The sequence below is a fragment of the Antrostomus carolinensis genome, unplaced genomic scaffold (assembly GCF_000700745.2).
Source record: "Antrostomus carolinensis isolate BGI_N321 unplaced genomic scaffold, ASM70074v2 scaffold29913, whole genome shotgun sequence".
Taxonomy (NCBI): Eukaryota; Metazoa; Chordata; class Aves; order Caprimulgiformes; family Caprimulgidae; genus Antrostomus; species Antrostomus carolinensis.
In genome coordinates, this window is record NW_010303650.1 from 17,735 (window position 1) to 40,175 (window position 22,441).

General features: G+C 35.5%; 1 protein-coding gene across 1 annotated transcript in view; it reads right to left on the reverse strand.

Moving 5' to 3' along the window:
- CGNL1 (cingulin like 1) overlaps positions 1–22,441 on the reverse strand; it is a 41,472-nt gene that overhangs the window by 7,652 nt on the left and 11,379 nt on the right. Inside the window, exons 8-13 of the mRNA XM_010164186.1 lie at positions 13,308–13,514; positions 12,893–12,997; positions 7,399–7,551; positions 6,582–6,752; positions 3,934–4,095; positions 3,037–3,126 (exon numbers count right to left, since the gene is read on the reverse strand). Of these exons, the coding sequence (XP_010162488.1) occupies positions 3,037–3,126; positions 3,934–4,095; positions 6,582–6,752; positions 7,399–7,551; positions 12,893–12,997; positions 13,308–13,514 (888 nt within the window). The remainder of the gene's footprint in view (positions 1–3,036; positions 3,127–3,933; positions 4,096–6,581; positions 6,753–7,398; positions 7,552–12,892; positions 12,998–13,307; positions 13,515–22,441) is intronic.

A 22,441-nucleotide genomic window follows, 5' to 3' on the forward strand; every position in this document is an offset into this window, starting at 1 on the left:
ATATATATATACACATAAGTACATACCTACATACACAATTCTCAAGTATTTAACCACAAAAATTATGTTTAACAACCAAACAAGCTAAAACCAAACAAACCCCTTTGATCCTTCATAACTGAAAAGCAACCTTCAAGTCCACATTTTCATTTGTTTGGTTCCCAAACCTAGTGTCAGCTAAAGAGCAGTTACATAGCTATCCATTTGGGAATGCTCTACCAAAAGGACATAAATGATGCACTCAATGTGATTATATTCTTCTGTGTTTATTCTAAAATTGTCACAGAAACTAACTAGTCTATTTTTTACACTTACTGGAAACTGCTCTGAATTCAGTAGACTCATGGTTGCATTTTCACAGAATACAGGAGTTGATGAAGGTATCTTAAGTATTTTTCAATTATGTTTGCAAAAACAAAATGGCAAGAAGTACTTCATTTCACTTGTTTGCAGGAAAAAAAACCTGTCGTATTAAAACATGCCCTGTCCCTCCTTGCTTTAGACTCAAAGGGCAGCTGAGCACTCTAGCTTTCTATGTGTGCATGTGTCTGTTGACCATTTTGCTCTTTCCAGAGTTGCTAATACTGTATCATTTAAAAACTTATAGGATATGATCCACCTTTCCCCAAAATTTTTTTACTGTTTCCACTTTGTTGTGGTACTTCTCGCGAATGAGGTAGGGGGGGATGAGAACAGCGTCTCATGCAGCCATTCCCAGATTCAAAAGGGTGTTTCAATTAAAAAAGGATAATAACATTTCATGGTAAATGAAAGGTGAACTACCAGCCTTGCCAATGTTTATTTAAATATTTAGCTTTATGTAAAATAGAACCAGTTGTTTTAATCTGTTCTCACTAGAAATTTGAGTATTATAGTTCATGATCAGTATATTAAAATAACACGTTTATAATAATAATAATAAAAAACCAAACATTTACAGAAATACAGATATTACCAAAACAAATCCATTATAATTTCTCATGTCATTATAAATGCTTAGCAGAGCCTGAAATACTCTCTAGTAATCTGACTACTTAGTCATTCTGGCATAAAATCAAAACAAAGCAACCTTTATAACTCATGTGTGAAATGAGAAACTCCAGACCGCAAAATAAACATGTCTTTTACCCATTATGTAACATTTTGGTCACCACTCTGTATTTTAGGTTTCCATTCAGTTAGCAAATTAACTTACTATAGTACCCACTAGTGCAGCTATGACTAAGGTTCTTTTATCCCAGGCTTACAACACCAGCATAGACTCTAGTATTAAAGGCTTCCTAATTTAACAATAGCATGACCCCACGTTACTATGGGTCCTTTACATTCTGTTTCACCCAATGACTCAAGAGTCTGTACAATATCAATGGAAGAATAGCAAAAAAAGACTATATTGCAATCCCAGTAAAGTAGTAATGGTGCCTTGGTGTTTCAAGGGTGCATGAAAAAAAGCTGAGCTCTAAAACTTTCCAACTGGAAAACTGGAATATACAATTTCATTGAAAAGACATAGAAACTAATATTTTACTTTCTGTTCTCCCTCTGAAATTAAAGCTATTCAAAATAATGTCAGCAATTCTTTTTTTTCTGGAAAAGAAAGAATTGAAAACAGAACAGACTATCATGGGTGGTACCTCAATGCAAACTGTCTCCTGGACTTCTAGGAAATTACCAATGAGGTATAGTACTTAATGTAAAGCTACAGCAGTAGACATGCTGTAATGAGTTATGCATCAGTTTCACATCTTTCAGAGTGTAAAACTAAGCCAAAAAACATTGTCTAGGCCGTGATAGTCCAACACAGCCACAGCACCATATTCCTTTCCATGGACAAATCAAAACTTGTGTTAACAGTGACTACTCGACCATGAATGCTCTGGTTACTTTTTCAGACATCAGGCCCTATTCTCTACTTTTTTGCTTTATTATAAATCTTTGTAAGAGGACCTATAATTTCATGACAGTTATTTCAGAAATCTTGAATAATATTATTAAGGCCTCTTTCTTCAGAACAATGAACTCCCTAATTCTCTTAAGACTTCAATTCTCTTAAGACTTCTTCTTAAGACTGGCAATTTCCAGCAAAATGGCCTCATTTTTATCAGCCCCCTCCACTTCCCCCCACCTGCATATTCACCAGCCTTACTGAAGACAGAGGAAAAATACTAATTTATTTAAGGAGGCATACCTGGATTACTTTTTATCTTGATTGATACCTCATCATACAGTTTCCGCAACTTCTTTCTTCTGCTTATACAGTCAGGAACTTGTCTGAATTACTATGATAGGTCTCACTTAACTTGGCAAATCTCACTTTATCTTTACATTTTCTAACCATGAGACACAACCTTGTTAATAAACCCTTCTTTCCCTCTTTCTGGGCTATCTACTCATAGAATGCTTCTGGTACTAATGACTGATGTTTTCATGTGGAAAATGCTTTCCAACCGTCTTATCTTTGATATACCTTAATCAGTTTTTACACTTGTAATGAAAATAAAGCTTCCTCTCTGTCGAAACAGGCTGGCATCTTCAGTTCAGCTGACTTCACTAATTAATTCCACAATTTCCTAAGCTCCTCCTCCTTTGAAATCAAGACTATTATACTGGCCTACTTTTCAGTAAGGTTAAAAAATTGTGATCTTTCAATCTAAGATACTTTCCACAAGTAGGCTTTCTCTGATGGCCACACCACCTAAAACTAAGCTGAAGATAGCATCATTTCTGCACCCATCAATGACCACTTACTTGATGAAGCTCACTGCATCAAGAGTATCAGAGGATGATACTGGTCTTCAGCCTTTATATGCAGTCTGTGTCAGTTTTCCAGTTAGGAAAACAGGAAAAAAAGGTCTGTGATCATGTGGGGGAACATACTTAGTCACGTTTGTGAACCTTGCTTTTTTGGATTTACAAACTCTGTTTAGTATAGTATATAAACCCTGTTGCTAATCATTATTTAGTTAATATTGTTTGTGATCCTAATAACACTTTTTCCTCATCATTATACAAAAACTAGAGAACTTGACCAAGTACCTGTTCTCTGCATCTACTGATCCTCTCAGACAACAAATCCGAATTACTCTTTTCTTCATCAAGCTCAAGTTCCAGGTGAGATAACTTTTCCTAAGTGGAACAAAGAAAAGTAATTTCAACATACTACTTTCCCATCCTCTTCAGATTGCTATCAGGGCATTCTTCCTTAAACTTCAAAGTCTCAAACTGTTTGAAAAATGAGGCTTGAAAAGTGAAATGCCTCTGAAAACACATACAGAATCTAGAAAAAGAGATGGCAGGTAGATAAGCCTTTAAAGTGAATTTATTTGTGTTGCAGAAATAAAACAGAAGTTTCATTTCAGTTTTTAATCATTTCCACCAATTTCAAGAAAATAAGATAAATCCTGTAATGTTTATAGAGACTGTTTTTAGAATGTCTAAGTTACATTATACATTTAGAAGACAAATTCCATACGAGTACAATGGCATAAAAGTGTTTGTTTATGAAAGTCAAATGATAGCTTAGATGAACTGAACAGTTATGAAGCTAACCCTGTAGTTAGAATAATGATTTTATTTAGGCTCCTGAAATGAATTCATATTACATGCTAAACAGAACTTGCACTTCTAAATACTTTTGAAGTTCTGTGTGATGGACCTAAGAATGAAAATGATACAAAACTCTAGAGAAAAATAATTAAAAATAAAGTTAATTAAAATTATGAAAGAACAATTGCAATTTATAACACATCATGCTACAATAGATATGCTAACAGATCACCCATAGAATATACCAGAATAATTCTTGCAGTAGTACTACACTGATTTTCAACAACATCAAGTTATTTTGTTTCTTCCCAGGCAGAATCCATGTGAAATACCAAAATTATTTTAATCAGTTCTAATAAGATACCAACCCTTAAAAGTGTATTTTACCTCCATTAGTTTGATTTGTCTTGCCCGATCATCTTTTAAGTGGTTTTTGGCTTCCAGTTCATACTCCAAGCCTTTCACAGTCTGTTCTAGCAGCTGAGTTTTTGTTATTGCCTCATCCTGAGCTCTCTGGTGGTCCTTCAAGTTTTCTTCCATAAGACGCATCTGAAACAATAACATTATGGTAATACACTTTACAGCGTACTTTCTATAAATAAGTGATGTCAGTAAAGGGGACTGACTACAAACATGACAGGTCCAGAAGCACAACAGGGATTGCATTGTTATACACTTTTCACAGTCATTTTTGTTTTATCCACAAGATGGCACCAAGAAAATAAACTTGGATTAAATATCAGAATGAGATGCTTCACACTACAGGTTCTACAGTGACAATTATATATAGTGGGTTTATTTATTTATTTATTTATTTTTACCCAGTTACAGTAAGACAAAATTTTTACAAATTTTGAAATGGTTATATCTTTGGAACTTTTGCAATATTACTCCTTTCCTCTTCAGACTACCCATATTTTAGCTTTTAAATAATTATGTAGTTCATATGTCTTAGGCACTTTGATGACAGCATTTTATCAATGACATAACTGCTAACATATATATATGTATTAGTATAACTTTTAGATATAGTAGGGCTATCTGCTGAGGACAAAAGTTTCCTATTCTAATTCAATAAAATTGTCTAAAACCTTCACAGTACTTAAAAAAAAAAATAGTAATAGTGAGAGGGGTTTTAGATGAGACTGTGATCATTTCTTATACTCGTAACTTTACTTGTGACGTGTATTTAATATATGATGAGGGCTTTTTTCTTCAGTATACAGTCTTCCATATTCTTAATGTTTAGTGAAGTGATTATTTTAGTGATGAAGCTAAAATAACGTATTAGTGACTGTTTACAGAGTTTGCTACCTATTGCTAAGTCCTGACAACAAAATGTTGGACACCTGCACAACTTGGTGAACACCTAGTTAAGTGCAAAGGTCTGTACATTAATAGTATTTCATATGCATTAAATGTTTCAGAATTACATGGGATTGACAACTTTCAAGATTGGTCTATTTTATATATCCACAAAGAACTTAAAGGAGACACAGCAATGAAGAACTCCCATACTGCTTTGCAAGGTTGTTTCATAATTTTTCTCTAGAACAATAAGATGATACTCACGTGGCCATGATCATTACAATCCTTGGCTTTTGATGAGATTCTCAAAAAAAAAAAGTTTTGTGCAGTATGACACCTACACAAGAGGATTTTGACTGACACTAGATTCTTTTACGTTGAATAGAAGGACTATCTATTTGTACTTCTTGTTAAACACAAAAGAATAAGAGATAATAAAGACTTGCAATTATGCTGAATATTTAGTCTCTCCACAAAGTCTGCTATTTAAGCCGCCTATCCTACATTTTCAGATTTTGTTTCCTCTTTTGCAGCTAGTTGGCACAATATTTTTAAAGCCCTAGGGTTTTAAATATTGCCTCATAGGGGTGTAGCATTTCACAACTAGTAGTATTTTGACCTTTATATAGTGTATGGATTATCTTTTTGTCAAATAATGAAGGTTTATTTTGTTCTGAAATCTTTTCTTTGTATTTGTTTTGTAGTTGTAATAGATAACACTAGAAGTATTTTTCATAATAACTGTAAACACAGTGTGTATACATATTTACATATACACACATACACATATCTTATTTAAGCTGTCTCTTCTCATTTATTCAACTTAAGAACCACGTTCTCAATATTCCAGTTTTATCTTTTACATTTAATTACAAGTCTTCATCCCTTTACAAAGCCTCTCCATCCCTGAATGGAATACATATGGAAGTAAGGCAGAGTAATACATAGGAACTAAACTTTCTTCTATTGCTCTTCTTTTAAACTGAATTTAAAACAAGTTTGTTAAAGGGAGAGGGCAACATAAGAGAACTTCTAAGCAGGAAAAATGAAACTTCAAAAATATTCTACATACAGAAAACATCTGTGACCAGTGTATTCTCACAGCTTTTACAAATGCAGAACAAGTATATGCAGATCTTTAAAAGACTGGATTGCCTTTATGTCAAAATCTACCTGCTAAAAGGCAGACACTTCAAGACTGTGGTTGATTCTTGGTTGCACTGACACCTTTGTTATTTAAATCTGCAACTTGGCTCATATCAAGGAAGAGGAGAATGTATGTCAACTCCTTCAGAGCCAGAATTTGGTCTTGGTGTGTTTAGTGGGGGTTTTTTTGTTAGGTTTTTTTTTTTCCCCCCTACTAAATTAACTGCAGGGTTTGGGTTTTTTTTGTAATTCAATAATTTTTCCACATCCTGAATTCCTTCAGTAGCAGGCATTAAAAGAGCAGCAAATCATCAATGGAATCCTTGTCATATCATTAACGATACAATCATTTGTCAAACACTACATTTATCTGTCATAAACAGGAAACTCCATTGCCCTGGCAGAAGTAACATGCTGATCATCATGATGAAGCATGAAACTTGAAAGTATGCTGATAGAGATCAGTCTCTCATGATGAAGTACACAAAAGCATAATAGCAAACATTCATTGTCTTGAAAACTATCTAAGCTGAATTCTAGGTCAAAGGTTAGAATTTGTCACCGAGTTTATGAATCATTACCTCATCTTGCATCCTCATGGTTGTCAGGCGTGATTTTTCTACCTCAAGGTTTTTCTCTTTCAATTGCCTTTGCACATCTGCAAGTTCCCTGCGATTTTTCTCCTTGTATTCATCAAGCTGGTTCTGAAGGTCCACCGTTGATGTTCTTGATACCTCTACCATTTCAGACATCTGGTAAAAAAGTACATACAGTTTTTTTCCTATAATAGTGCTATAAAAGGTTCTACCATGCTTAATACACCAAAGGTTTTTTTTTCCTCCAGGTTCAATATTCAGCTCAGTATTTTCAAATGAAAAATCTATCAAACTTTTCCAAACAAATGAATCTCTACGCAGAATTGTGAAAACACAACACACTAAGGTTATTTTCTAATAGTATGTGTGGCAAGACTCTTAGTCTGTCAGCAGTTTTTCCAGATGACTGATGTAACGGAGGGTACAGCCACACTTCAGTATATCAAGTTGTAGGTTTTACATACAGATGGAAAAATAAGTATAATGCAGTAGCGCTTTGAGAATCAGCTGTGAAACTCTGAAATACTGCTGTAGCATACATTAGAAATGAACTCAAATCTTGGATCTTGTTTAAACAAAACAGAACTGTTTTACAACAGTATTTTGAGATAGTGGTGTTCCACTATTCCAGCCTTGAAAGCTTTTATTGATAGTCTGTAGGTTAAATAGGCTAATAGTGAAGTTTGCATTTAACTTTCTTTTACATATTAAAAAAAAATAATTCTTTTATCATTTGGCAGCTCATTTGCTTCTGTCTGTTAGATACTGAGATTCCTGCAACCTCTTTGGAGTGAACTCATACCTCCTCCTGCAACTTTTCAACAGTCTTGTTCAGTTGCCATCGTTCATACTCCATTTCATTCTTTATCTGCTTTAACTGTTCCTTCTGGTGAGTTTCATCGTTTAACCGTTGAGTTAACTGTTGCCGTTCCTGTGAAATGCAACGGATGTTCTCCTGCAGTAAATTAAATGTTAAATTAAAACATTTTTCTGTTGTAACAATTTAAACTGTCCATAATCTGGTTTTAATCAATTCGATGGTGCCTCTCAGACTTCATAAAAACAAACCCTTTATCTAGTCTTGTCATGTCTATTTAGAGTACGGCCATTAAGGTATTTTATTATGGGGGGAGAAGGAAGAAGTGAGAATCTTAAAACACAGATGGAAAGTAACCTGTTTAAAAAAAACAATAATAAAATATCTTAATGTAAATAATCAAAATAATCCTTAATTATAAAAAGCACTCCAAAACATTGTTTTACATTTTAATATCGGGAATATAAAATTTTGTTGAATATCTGACACCTATGATGCTTACTTTATTGCACTTCAAAAAAGTTTAAATATGAAAGCATGGTAGTATTTCTGTACACAATATAGATCAGAATCTAAAAAAATAATTGTTCTAAGAGAAAAGAAAGAACATCGTCAAATGTTAGAAGTTAGAGATTTTTTTAGATTTGTTGTCTCTCTTATGTTCCCATATAACCCGTATAAAAGACATCTCTGACACAAACAGGACTTACAGTGGATGCCTAAGAATTGTATATACAACCCTAAAACATGCTGGGGGCTAACAGATGTCATTTCGCAAAGTCTAATTCTACACCAGAATTGGTTTAGCTGACACCAAAAGATTTTAAGAATGTTTACAAGGCTCAACTTTAGCACTTCGGTTCTAAAAGCAGCTGAAGTCTTGGGATCCTGCTAATGTGCCATATCTGAACAGGTTACAAAAACCTCATGTGTGCCCCCCTCCACCAGCCTTTCACAGATCATTTAACTTTACTGTTCGTTTACACAACCTTGAGAAACAAACTCTGCAGACACAGCTTAGTGAAATATATTGTGTCAGAACAGCAGTGCAAGCAGGATGCTGTTTTGCTGTTTCAGTGTGCTGAAAAGGGAAGTAAACATCAGAGCAAATCTGGTCACTCTCTTTACTTCAGAGTTATCAACAACATTAAAAAAACCTAAAAACAACCAACCAAACAAAAAAATCAATCACTATGAGAAGAAATCTCATCTACTAACAAAGGCAATTGCCAAAGTAATAATAGGTATTAATAATTACAATATTTAAAGAACACAGTAACAGGAGGCTCGATGCAAGCAGTGGTAGGTCACGCTAACTCTTGCCTGATTTTCAGATATGTAGCAGACTGAGATGCTAGAGACTGAAATTTATTTCCTTTGATTTACTGGACCCGGTAAAACTCCTATCACTTTCCAGCCTTCCCTTCTGTTAGATCACATTTATTAGTGACTGGAGAAAGCAAAGGCTTCTCTGTGTACATATAAAGTACAAGACCGAAAAAAATTACACTAGTGTTGTTTCTTATCAAATCACTCAGTTTTTAATGTATAATCAAATGGTTCACACGTACAACCACTCTCTTTGGAAAAGTGTATAACAGGTGACTGTTCTCTGGGTTTGATGAATTCTGCTTGGCCGGAAATCATGGTTTTCTTACCCCACCATTCTGCATAATTTTCTTCTCAAGACCTATTTAATAGATATTCATATTATGACCTGTATTATTTAACTAGTAACATGCCATTGAGTAATTTATTTTTCAAATAGTGAAATTACCACTAAAGCATAATAAGGTCCTTGTGTTTTTGCTAAAATGTAGCCAGCAGAAAACTTGATAATGTAGGTATAGGGTAAAAATATTCTTCATGAAATCTGAGCATTGCGACAGAAATTATCTATGTTTCAATAAAAATTCTGCATTACAAACAGATACTACTTCACTCTTGTAATATTATTCGAGGAAATAACATGTCATACATAGTTTCTCATCAACAACCACCTTCCTCAGGCAACAGAAATTAGGATATGGTATTTCCCTTTTCTACATTAGTTGATAAAAGAGAAAAATACTGACAAAAATTAGCATGTCTAGCTTAACATTAATATTTGGGACAGACTAATATGTCATGCTAGAAACACTGAACTTCCATCTATATCACTTTTCTTAACTCAAGCATAAAAAACATGATGCAATGTAAACACTGCTACTGACTATCCAAGTGCTGCAGTTTCCTCAGTGTCTAGCCTTTCAACACACTATACTGAATTTCAGTATTTGAAATTTGGGGTGTCCTACAGGACAGCTTCAATAGTCAGCTCAAGTAAAAGCCCTAATTTGAGTTCCCTTCACATACCAAAATCCTTGAGTACTTTTCACTGGAACTGGCTGCCCTGTCAGTTACAGTATAACCACAAGTCAAGTAAACAGTTTGTCATTTGCCAATTTAAAGCCAATCTGTAGTGGCAATTAATTCCTTTGTGAGGAAGCTTAAGTGTAATTTCAGTGCAAGTGAGGCTAACTCCACAGCATTGTTTCTCAGTTTCAGGCTGGTGGACAGACAGCAGTCCAGAAGACAGTGAGCCATAAAATAACAATAGAACACACTCAAATTTCCAGACACAGAGAAGAAAAGAAAACAAAATGGCAGAAAAGTCATAACTTGTTTTCATAGTAACCTATAATATTATTGCAATACTTCCTTATTTTTCCAAGCAATATTAACTGAACCTTCTCTTTACAAAATTAATAATTCATTTCAACTGATAACTGAAAATTAAAAATGTATTTAAACTTAGAGTGCTCTGAAATACTAATTCTATGTGCCTACCATTATTTACCACAATGAAAAGATAAGTTTCATAATCACAGAATCATAGAATGGTTTGGGTTGGAAGGGACCTTAAAGATCATCCAGTTCCAACCCCCCTGTCCTCAGCAGGGACACCTTCCACTAGACCAGGTTGCTTAAAGCCTCATCCAGCCTGGCCTTGAACACTTCCAGGGAGGGGGCATCCACAGCTTCCTTGGGCAACCTGTTCCAGTGTCTCACCACCCTCACAGTGAAGAACTTCTTCCTAATATCTAATCTAAACCTCCCCTCTTTCAGCTTAAACCCATTTCCCCTTGTTTTGTTTTTTAATCTTCCACCCATGGAAATTATTCTGTATTTTGAAAGTATAATGTAAAAAGCACAGAATACTTGGCATTGCCACTCATAATGTTGGTATAATTGATATTTTTTAATACCATAGTATTTGCCATCAGTTAGTACCATATATCCTACAGTTAAGGAGCATAATAATGATATTAAATTATTTCCTTTCCCAAGACAGTTCTCAAGAAACTTCCAAAGTCTTCTCAATGTTGCAAAAATGTTAAGATGAATTTCATTTCTTGAAACAGTGGACTACAGAGAAGCTACCCAAAACCAGAGGTTATAACACAGCATGAGACACTACAAAAAAATACTATTGCTTGACCACCCATAAAGAAAATTTCAATGTATACTGAGGATTATTTTAGACAAAAGCATTAAAACAAATTGTCTATAATAATTAAGTGTATAACAGCTTTAACATTACTGAGTAGCAATTTGGGATGGAGGAGGAATAGATTTGGCCATGTTTACAGTAACTGTTACAATTCTATTCATATTGTCATTGTCTTTCTTATCCTAGTTCACCATTAAAAGTAATTTGTATTATGTAAAAAGCAAGATGAGCCAGTCAGGAATTAAGTTTCCACTGTGATAAGCATTATTACTGTGCCAGTGCCAAAGTTTGTCGTCTGAATTGCCAAAGGTAACACAAGGCCAAATCAGCCTACTTGCACAACATTATTCATTAAAACAAGCAAAAATCTAAAGACAGAAAGACTGAATTGTTCTAAACAAAAGGGACTGCTGATTACATCCCGAAGTCCGTTAGTGCTCTTATCCGCTGGACAAGAACAGTGTAGAAACAGACAGAAGATTAAATTTGGAGTGCTAGAAATTAGACATAAGTTGTGAACAAAATGACAAGACAGACTCTTCTATCTGACACCTTTCCTGGATATCTTTAATTTGGAGACCTAGCCTGGAGGCAGCATTACTTGGCATGATGCCCCGAAGGATGCGTAAACAGAAGAGAAAGAATACACTTTTCAAGCATCTTGACCCAAAGCTAATCAAGACGCAGGAGATGCATATGGTGCATTGATTCATGTTGTGCAGGAAGGTCAAGTCAGACTGTGATAAAGGGAGCTGCTAAAGAACACTGCTAAATGCAAGCTAAAGATGAGCAATGGGCCACCTATTGTGACTGTGCAGACTGTCAGCTATCCATACAAGCAAATTTGTAGAATCAGTGAGGTAGAACAGATAAACAGACTTAAAAAGAAAAAAAAATGAACTAAATGTCTCAGATTAAATACTAAGAAATACTTAACATACCAGTTAAGATAATCTTCCCTTGGTTTATAATCAATTTACAGAAAAGTTTCATTTTCAGAACAGTAAAGTAAAATTTGTGTTGAAGACAACAAGGGAAAATATATGTTCAATTAAAAAAAGGTTGCTAGCAATGTACACGTATCTTACTTTTGAGTCCGACTTGTCTGATAGAATCACTTAAAAATTTTACTTCCAGAAGCAAAACTAAGAGAATTCTAAACTATCTGATACTGCAGAAATAGATGCTTCTTCGATACATTTGAAAGGTGAATTACAAAAAGGTTTGCAATTTCTTTTTCAGATACAGAATATGCTGTCAATACGAAGACTTTTAAGATTTATACACATTCATCTCCTTACGAAACAGATCTAAATTTTCACTTTATCTGAATCATTTCATCTTTACTCATATGCAATATTGGCAACAACCCTCTCCACTGCTCTGAAGGAGATGCATTCTCCACATAATTAATTTCTGGCTAATCTGTGAGAAAGCATAGCCTTTCCTGGATAGAGCAGGAAAGTCCTGAGCAGACTAAGGAGCAAGGGGGAAAAAGGACTTCATACAGAGTTTAAGAGGCTGCAAGTCCTAGTGATATGTGTTAAATTTCTCTGGTTTTGCAATAAAATATACCAGTTTCATGCAACATTTGCAAATAAGACAGATTTGTAAAAAATAAAGAGAAGCCAATTTCCTGATATTTGTCTACTACCAATATTTTTATTTCAATCCAAGTACTGCTTCTTATTCTTTTACATGTAAACACCTACAAACAACCAGAGCTGAATGATCATTCAAAATAATAAAACAGATTTATAAAACCTTAGGCAGTTTATTTTGTGATTCATCTCCCTGAAATTTTGCTAGATCCAGGAAAGTTAAAAAAAATATTTATTTTTAGCGAGAAAGCAATTTTAGATGACGCTATGCTTTCAGGAAACATTTGAACATTGCAGTGTGCTTACTCTGTAGAAAGCACTGGTGAGTCAGGTAAACAAACAGGAAATTTAAAATATAAATATTCCAAATTGCTCTCATTCTTACCTGCATATCTTCTACTTGGCTTTCCAAAGACATTTTTAACACTAATAATTCCTTTGCCTGCTTTTCAGCATGTTTCAAAGCTTCTTCTAATTGTTGCTTCTCTTCCTGCAATGATACAATTTGATACATTTAAGAACTAGTGGGAAGACTTTTAATCTGAGAAACTGAGCTCTCAAGTATGTTCACTCTGGCCTATCACTGATCTCCCCAATTTCAAGCTATGGCTTGCTTTCACACTTGTTTTCACTGGGGAAATCTTTCCTATATATGTCAGCAAAGTGCACCATGCTTCTTGACAACCTGCTGGATTTGCTTATCCTTCCCAATAACATTGCTCATCTTCCTCTTTGTCAGTTTTTGTTCTACAATGTATCCTCTGCAAATCCTTAAAGGGGTTTATTTTTTCTTAACTTACCTCATATCTCTTTACTTTTTCCTTCACCGAATTTTCTTCTGCTTTCATATTATCAATTTGTTTGTGCAATTCTTCAATTGTACTCTCTAGCTCACCAACTGTTCTCGTCAACTGTTCATTTTCCACAGTCAGCTCCTTGACTTGGTTTTCTATGCTATCCCGCACCTCTTGTGCGGCGTTTCTTTCATCGGCAAGGACAGCAGCACTCTAGTGGAAACAAATTACATTACATCTTTAAAAAAAAAAAAATTGATGCTGTTTTACAACAGAAGTTTCATATGACACCACAGCAAATATAGCTAGGATATAACATTAAAACGTCAACAAAGAATTTGTATGCATTACAAACGTATTTTTCTACTCATACTACTGCACAAGAACACATAAGGAACATTTTTTTTCCTTATGCATACCTACGGCTAAAGTAACATACAACACCTTAACAGCCTCACGCCTGCCACCACATATTTTCACCTTAATATCTTAATCTTTATTCCCCTAAAATACTTTCATTTGCAAATCCCATTATTAGGTAACTCCAAGTAATCTAAAAACTTATCAGACATCAAGGAAGAACATATTGATGAAGAGTGTCTTCCAAAGCAACACAAAATTTAGGCAGTCCTGCCCCACTGCTTATTGCAAAGCACTAACATACAACACTCTACATCCATGCAATTATTTGTGGGGCTGCAGAGTAAATAAGCTTAGGGAACAGGATCAACTGTAATAAATACACACAGAGATAAATATAAAGAGATCTTGACATTAAGAAAAAAAAGAGTGGGCAGAGGGAAGGAAGCTGTTACTGGAAAAAAGTCCCCATCCATGCCAAATCATCATCCCACAAAGTGCTGTGCCAGCACAGAAGAGCAGATGGTGAGCAGGCAGGCACAAGCAATAGAGTCTGGAAGTACCTTACAGTGGTACTGGTGCAGCTCTACCTGCATATCATAGAGTCCATACTTGGGGCTGTACTTATTCAGTAGAAGTTCTACTTGGTTTTCAGTTACTCCCTAAAGATGGAAGGAGTTCAACTTGTGTTTGTAAAGATACACTTTGTTATTTTTTCAGAAACTCAAATCAATATACAGCACAAAGACAAATTATAATAAATTATTCATCATAATTTGTCACATGTGGTGATGGATTGTTTTTGTCAGGGCAACTAGCTGCAGCATGTAACTTTCATCTAATCATCACCTTAGTCCCACCACTTATGCTTTCTAAAACACCCTTCCATTTGTTGTGGAAACCATGAGTGGAAGTATGTGTCTATATTGTTATACTATCTATACTGTTACACTATAACACAGACCAGGTATGTACTTGTAAACATTTAATTCTGTGGAGTGAAGAGCTGGAAGGATTTAATCTTTGCTCTCCGTTGACTTGTCAGTCAGAATCTCCTCCAAAGAAGATAAAAGAATTCAAGATACAATTTGTGGTTCTTGCTCTTGGGCATTCAGGGTCTGACACACAGCAGTACTGTACAAGGATCTGGCTCTCATGTATAGGCTTACTCCCTTCTACATTAAGTCCTTAAACAATACTAAGAACATCGGAACAGACATACAAGTCAATCTAGACCAGTGCTCTCTCCAGTGGCCGTAGCTAATATTTATGGACAAAAAGAGGAAGAAAAACTACAGGGTGAGCTTTTCCACACCACAAATGCCCAGCTCTCACTCTTTTTCCTCCACATATGTATCATCCATTAATTTCTCTCATCCTTTCGGAATCCACTTATACCTTTGGCTTCCACATTATCTGGTTACAATAGGTAATTACACATTAATTACTGAAGCATAACATCTTTGTGTGTGAAACTGTGTTTATCTGGGTGAAAACAAAAGAAATCCTACAGAGCAGTAAGAAATAATTTTGTGAAATATATTATGAAAGCACAAAAACCACTTCTCAGTTAAGCTATTTCTGATTGTAGCTCCTGATTTCCCCCTCCCCATCAGGAGTAAGCAAAGTTATATAAATGGGTGTTTACAAAGTGTACCCTTACTAGATTGTTTTCTAGCAGCAACAGCTTTAAAATCATGCAAATTAGTTTGATAAAGCAGTAACTCAGAAAACATTCAGACTGTCTACAGGGTCAATGAACTTATTATACAAAAACTGGCAGCATAAGCAGGCTGACAAGTTCTAGTCTTTTGAAAATACTGAAAAAACTTGTTCTTCTAGTTACACGACTAGTTAAAAGCTCTGAAATAAATTTCTGCAGAAGCTTTAAGTTCTCATATACTGAAATTTCAATAGCATTTATATATTCCTTTAATTTTTGCTTTTTGCATACAGCCAAGTTTTACTAATTAGCAAGCACTCCACCAGTGGCTCCTTTTTGTCTCATTTCCCCTTTCTGGAGCTGAGTGAAAGCAGCTGAGGCATGCTGGGGAGTTCAGGGAAAGGAATGTTGATTTGTCTGTTCTTTTTCATCCAACCGCCTACACAGGGCTGCACAGTAAGAGAGGACTGCGGCAGACGCACACTGCACCTGAAGATTCCACTACCTCATCTACCATCGTTTGCTCTACTCCACCAACACAGGAAGCATTATTTACTTAGAAGTACACGTGCACACACACCAAGCAAACAACTAAAAAACCCCACAGATCTACATACATAAATACATATATATATGTATTTAATCCAACAGGTTCAAAATTAAGTTCAGCCTACATTTGATGCAGTCATATCTGGAGATCTACTCCAGCCTGCCTTGTGCTGTATGTATCTTAGGATACTGTTCCAGCCACTAAAATGAAAGTAAACTGGTATTCTCCTTCCTTTTTCACTGTGTATTTCAGTAAGTTAGCAAGATGCTAGGTGAATATATATAAAAGGTAGAGAAGTATAAAGGGCAAGTTGCAACTATTATCTTTATTAACCTAATTTAAAATCTTGGAAATAAATTAGGTACATCAGTAAAACATGCCTGAAGTTCCAGCTGCCTGAGTGACTGGCACTTAACCAGCAGATCTCCACAGGTCTCTGATGACCTTGGCATCATTACAAGGGTTACACCTTCCCATGAATGAACTGCTCCCAAACAAATCCTCTAACATGTTAAGTACAAAATTCCTTTTTTTTTTCACCTGGAAGGGGTATGTCTTAAAAAATACCAGCAATAAACATAGACGTTCTCTCACACACACACTTTTTCAAGATGGTAGGAAAACTCTCTTAGTATATATGGGGAGTTTAACTGTGTTGTAGTTGGAGAGTAGGCATTCTTCTTACATGGGGAGAGCAGGAGAAATTTTCTTCACAATTCACATTTCACTGTACACTATTGTTTCAACATCTTCTCAACTTGTTTCAGATAAGACTGAAAAGAAACACAGGAGTATCTATTCTATCAGCTTACCTTCCACACTTGTACTATACACATAAGGCATGGAAGATCACTTTCAGGATATCATTCAGGACAATATTAGAAAAAACAATACACAAGTATCTTCAATTTGATAGTGAAATATAAAGAAAGTCAAGCCACACAAATACAATTTAGATGTTCTTTAAGTAGAAAACACTCACATAGCATCATTTCTCCAAAAGAGTCTCATTACACAGCCGGGTTTAAATAGAAAAAAAAGCCTATATTTGTTTACCCCTAGTGTACCAAGAATTGTGTGCAGAACTCTTCACTGGCATAAAGGAAGCTTCTGGATTATCATAGCTTTTGACAATATATGCCATATCCTGTGGCATATTGCCACAGAAAGTTAGGGTATCAAAAAACTCTGAGCCCCTTCCCTTCTTCTATCATCCACTGTTAGTCTTATCTGGCACCCCATGTCACCTTCTACCTTCCCTCCAGGTCTTCTCTTGGGAAGACAGGTCAACATGATAAAGAAGAGCCCTAGGTATTATTAGAAAGGATATGCAAAGCACTGAAATGCAGTTCTGATAGACCCTGTAGCAATTAGGGGAGAACCCGGTGGAGAGAGAACCCTATCCATATATTGAACAGCTACATGAGGGTCAGGCCAGAATCATACATAGACGGTGCTGAAGCAGAAAGATTGTTGTGTCCTTTGACGACGAAACCTCACCATGCAGGCAGTGTACTCAACCAGCCCTAAGCAACTAGAAATCAGTGTTACTCACAGAGAAACCATACATTAAATTTACCACCATTAGAGATGGCCCACTATATTCTGCATAAAATTTCCCTCATACAACATGCCAGCAGAAGATACAAAAAGCACTGCACTGAAATTACGGAGAAATGACTATGTACGTTGACAAATTTTGAATGCCAATTATTGCACTTCATAGGCTAAAACTGAAAGTGGCAACAGCATAGACAGTTTAAACTGTACAACAGATGGTATTTGCTAACAGCCAGCAGTAATCCTATTCTCTTTGGTCTGTCTACACGAGCAAAAAGGCACAGCTTTCATTTAAAATTCAGTGTCTGGCTCACACATTCAAAAAAGGAGTTGAAAGCTGTTTGCAAAAGCACTGAATTAGAGTGAGTTAGAGTGATGAGGACGAAAGCAGAAGGATAACTGAACACTACAGGGCTAATAAGTACAAATGAGGAAAAAAGCCAGAGAGATGTACAGATTGTGTTGTGGATCCATATCCTTCAGTCCACACATTACTTACCTGCAACGGTGCTGTACGTAAACAGTGTGAGTTAACAAAAGATTCTTAAGGCTTAATGACACTACTTTAATCAATGACTCCTGTTGGTACCCATTCATAAATCCTCTACATTGCTACATTTAGTATTTTGGGATGTTGATATAGTTTTCGCAATAATTCTCACTAAGTTTACATAAACTTAACCCATGGTAACAGAACTAGGCAAAGGTCACAAAGTAATGATTTAAGTTGAATATGAAACATTAACAAACGTGTTAATATAACACGATCTCTTAGTTCACAGAATTGTGGATCAGCCACTTCAGAGAGCTGAAATGAGATTATGTACATAAACACACACAGAGCACATAACAGACAAAACTGGTTAAACAAGGTTCTTGAAGACAAAAGCTGGAATGAAGAATGAAATACTGTATATTCAGAAAATCCCTCCATACAAAAAGAAAAAAAAAATATCAAAAAACACTAAACCCAAACAAATTACAAAAAACACCAAACACCCCCCAAAAACAGGGGGGAAAAAACTGTATCAAGCTTTCAAGTGGGCTCTTCGGATCTTTGCTAGTTGTGGCAGTAAGTTTTAGTAAACCAACTTTTTACTATATTATATTATGGAGTTATATTTATGTAAGGTAAAAAACCCTATAGCATTTTCCTTGTTAGGTTTGTTTGCTTGCATTTGCTTTGTCTTTCTTTTCAATCTGTTTGTCCTCTGTCTTCCAGGGCATTCAGTGCCTTCTATTCCCTAGGTTTAGCCTGTTTCACATTCACATTTCCATCTTCTCAATCTCTGAAGGAATAATACCTTCCTCTTAATACTCACATCCTTGTAGACTTCTTAAACACACTCATACCTTCTTCTCATTTATTATTTAATACATGAAATATTTTATTATGCTTTCTCAAATTTTATCACGATTAAATTCACGATTTAAGACACAGCAAGCCTTATTAGCAGACTTAAGCTACAGAGATGAGGTAAAAGATGGAAATTGGTTGCAATTTTCTGAAAAAGGAAAAAAAAAACCTGTCTAGAATAAAGAAAACATAGCTCTAATGATGAGGTCCCACAATACAAAGTCCTCTGTGACTGCTTGAAGATAAGCTTCTGCATTCTGATGCTGTCATTGTGCCATACTGCACACCCAGTAGCTTTACTTACTAGCCCAGCAATGGACTCAAACCACCATGAATAAAACAAGTTATCAAATCCTAAAAGAAAGGTCCACTGCAAAAAGCAGTTTCTGACCACAAAAAAAAGATCATGGAGGAAAATAATCTATATGGTCAATAACCATTGACATTTTCTCATACATAGGATTAGTCTATCAGCTTGAGAACAGTTTACAGTGAAAGAGGCTGGTGCTGCTGAAATAAGGGAGAGCTGCAGAGATCAGTGAGGCATTCAGAGAAAGGATAGGTTTACAGCTAAGGTACCCAAATACAGCCCTAGAGAATCTGGAGTCTCTTCTTGTCTCTGCCAAAGAGCTCCTGAGGCAAGTCACTCAACCAAAACTTCCCAGAGTGGAGCAGTAACTGCATACTCCTTAGTTTCCTTGATTTGAGACACTAGGGTTTGGTTTGCAAAGTCTTGAGTGCACAGTTCCAACCAAAGTCAGCAAAAATTGTACCCTGAATATATCAAGGACTGTATAATAGTTAACATTATGTTAACCTAGGCACCCAAGTTTAAACATGCACAATTAGTGGATCCTTTAGACAGCAATCACTCTACTTCTTACTGTCCTACACTTAATATGGGGAATAACATTACTCATGAGCTTCCAGCTGTGCTGAGAAAAGGAATTAAAGTTAGTGAAATAATCAATATAATTCTTCCTTCAGAGGAAGTTTTAATAGTCTGTTCTGAGTGCAAGAATAGATCAAAGTCTGAAAAACACTGATAAATTAAATATTTAAGATTTTGTTTAAGTGAGTACAAAGCTACCTTTAACTCACATGAGGTGGATAAGAAGAAAGTGAGAGAATGCATGCACATAGATATGTGTACTATTTGATTTGGTATGTACACCTGATTTATAAATTTTCATGTAGCATAGGTCTGCTTATCTGAGCCCACATAGTCACAGCTGCTGGAGTTCGTACACATGAGGCATTTAATTTTCAGCTTTGGGCCTAAGGAAGTTACTCTCCATAAGGGAATTTCAGCAGTGAAATTCAATTCCCTCACTTCTCATCCCGCTCCTTTCCTTAGGTGCTTAGCCTAACAAGAAATTAATCTAATAAAGTTTGGGTTTATGTCATTGCATACAGTTCTATACATGTCCAGAAATATTTAAAAATATATTAAAATTAGTCAAGACCGAGTTTAAATAAAGCAATAAATGTTGTTCCAAATCCTTTGTTGCAGAAAACTCAGTAAAGCAAATATATTTATACACTATTCTACTCTCAACTTTGGTGCAAGCAGTGAACAGATTTAAAGAATCAGAAAAGAAGCTCAGTTATTACAAAAGGCATCAAAATCCTCTCCACCACTCATTATTGTGTAAACCCAAAGAAAGTGGACAGAACACACAAACAGGGTCCTTGAGATGCAAATGAAATATTGTATTTCAACCTGAATGCAGCAAAAAATCTCTCTGATAGGAATGCAGAAAATGTTCTGTGGCTCCACACCTTTTTTTACCACACCCTCAACACTGGCAAAGGCATGAGAGTGGTTGTGTAACTGATCATTAAAAAATGGCTTTGGCTGACTTCAGTGTTCCAGCTGGTGAAATTCCCCTTTGGCAGTGACTGCACAGTGTGGGACCTTTTGAGTCCTTTCACAAAATACAGGAAGAGCTAAAGTGAGGGGAAGCTAAGTATCTCATTCACAGCTTATTAGAATTGTTCAGTTTTGGCTAGATTCAATGTTTATTAGGCACAACACAGCCAATTTTTCTAAAAACCTTTACATTTCCTTTCAGAACCAAGTTCAACTGAGTAAAACTGAACTCAACCAATTAACTGTTCTTTAATTGCCATACTTGAAATACAAATCTAAAGAATAAATCTCCATTCAAAATGAGCTAGAGCACAAATAGGAGTTTTTTTAATGGAAGTAACAGACTTTCAAATATTCTTTCCATATTCATACTTGTGTAAACAAAGTAAATGACATTATAATCTTCCAAAACCTTCTGAAAAAAAGGGAACGGTGTGGCTTCTCGCTTCATTCTGTTCCTGATGTGGAACACTTAAGGTATCAAGGAAGATATTGTCTGCTGAAACCAACTCTAAAGTCTCATGAGGCGCATTTTTAGGGTGATGCTGGACTAGCTGTTTAACTTCTTGAACTACATGCAAAAAGTTTCATGTGGCTTCAGGCATTCAGATCTACCCAGCTCTCTCAGATGATCCTAAAGGGGCAGCAGTGATGGAGATATCAAATCCCTTTCTATTGTCTTTTCCTTTCCTTCTTGTATATAAACAAAACAAGTTTAAATAAAACAACTAGACACTGATTTCCCTAGGTAACATGCAGTGATTTCCAAATAAAGAAAAGAACAAAATGAACATACGCCGAAAATCTGACACCCAGGAAAAAAGACAAACATACTGAGTCTCAACATATGGACAGCCCTTTAATTGTAATCCTTACTAGCTCTTTAGCAAAGACTGCTTCTGAAATCAGTATTATTCAGGTATAGTCATCTAGTTTTTAAAGCTCATTAATGCAAATAACAGGTCTTTATTTCTGTTTGTAGCTCTGTTTGTAGTTCCGGTATTTTTATTCTTACTGTACCTTTAGGCAATTCTAACCTCAGACACTATTTCTTAAAGCAGTTGGAAGCCCTGGAATGACTAACACAGTAACAATGGATAGCATGGATAATAGAATCTCATACCTCTAATAAAGGAATGTGAAAGCTCCTTAAAAGCAAAACAGACTGTTAGACTACCACCACCCACCCCCACTCCCCCCCCCAAAACACTAAAAAAAACCCCATAACCCCAACCAAAACAAAACCCCAACCAAAACAAAACCAAACACAGAACACCCAAACAAAAAAATCCAAGCTTCTAGAAGAGACTAAATGACCTCAACAGCTTTACTTACTGCTTTTCTACCTTACACTAATTATATTAATTCTTCCCATCACCTCAAAACGAGGCATAGCCTACTTTAACGCATGGCTCTGCCTTTGGAAGTTAACTATTATTAGTTACCTATTAAAAGGGTCACTGTGTTTTTATCTGTTAGTGAGGTACACTGCAATCAACTTGAATCCTCAGCTGTACTTCAAGAGATTATTCAGTAAGCAAGTGCACAAAATTACATTTCAGCTAGAGCCATTCTACTAACTGGTTAAAAATTATTCATTTGTAACAGATTAGAGACAAGACTTGTTTTCTTGCAAGACCATTTTCACCAATCTAAACATTATAATGTCCTTAATATGATTTCCAAAACTATTTAGGTTTTTTATGAGATGTAATGAAAGATTTAAAAGCCCACATTTTAAAATTGAGAATGTACCTTCCCTGTCTCCCCGCCCCCC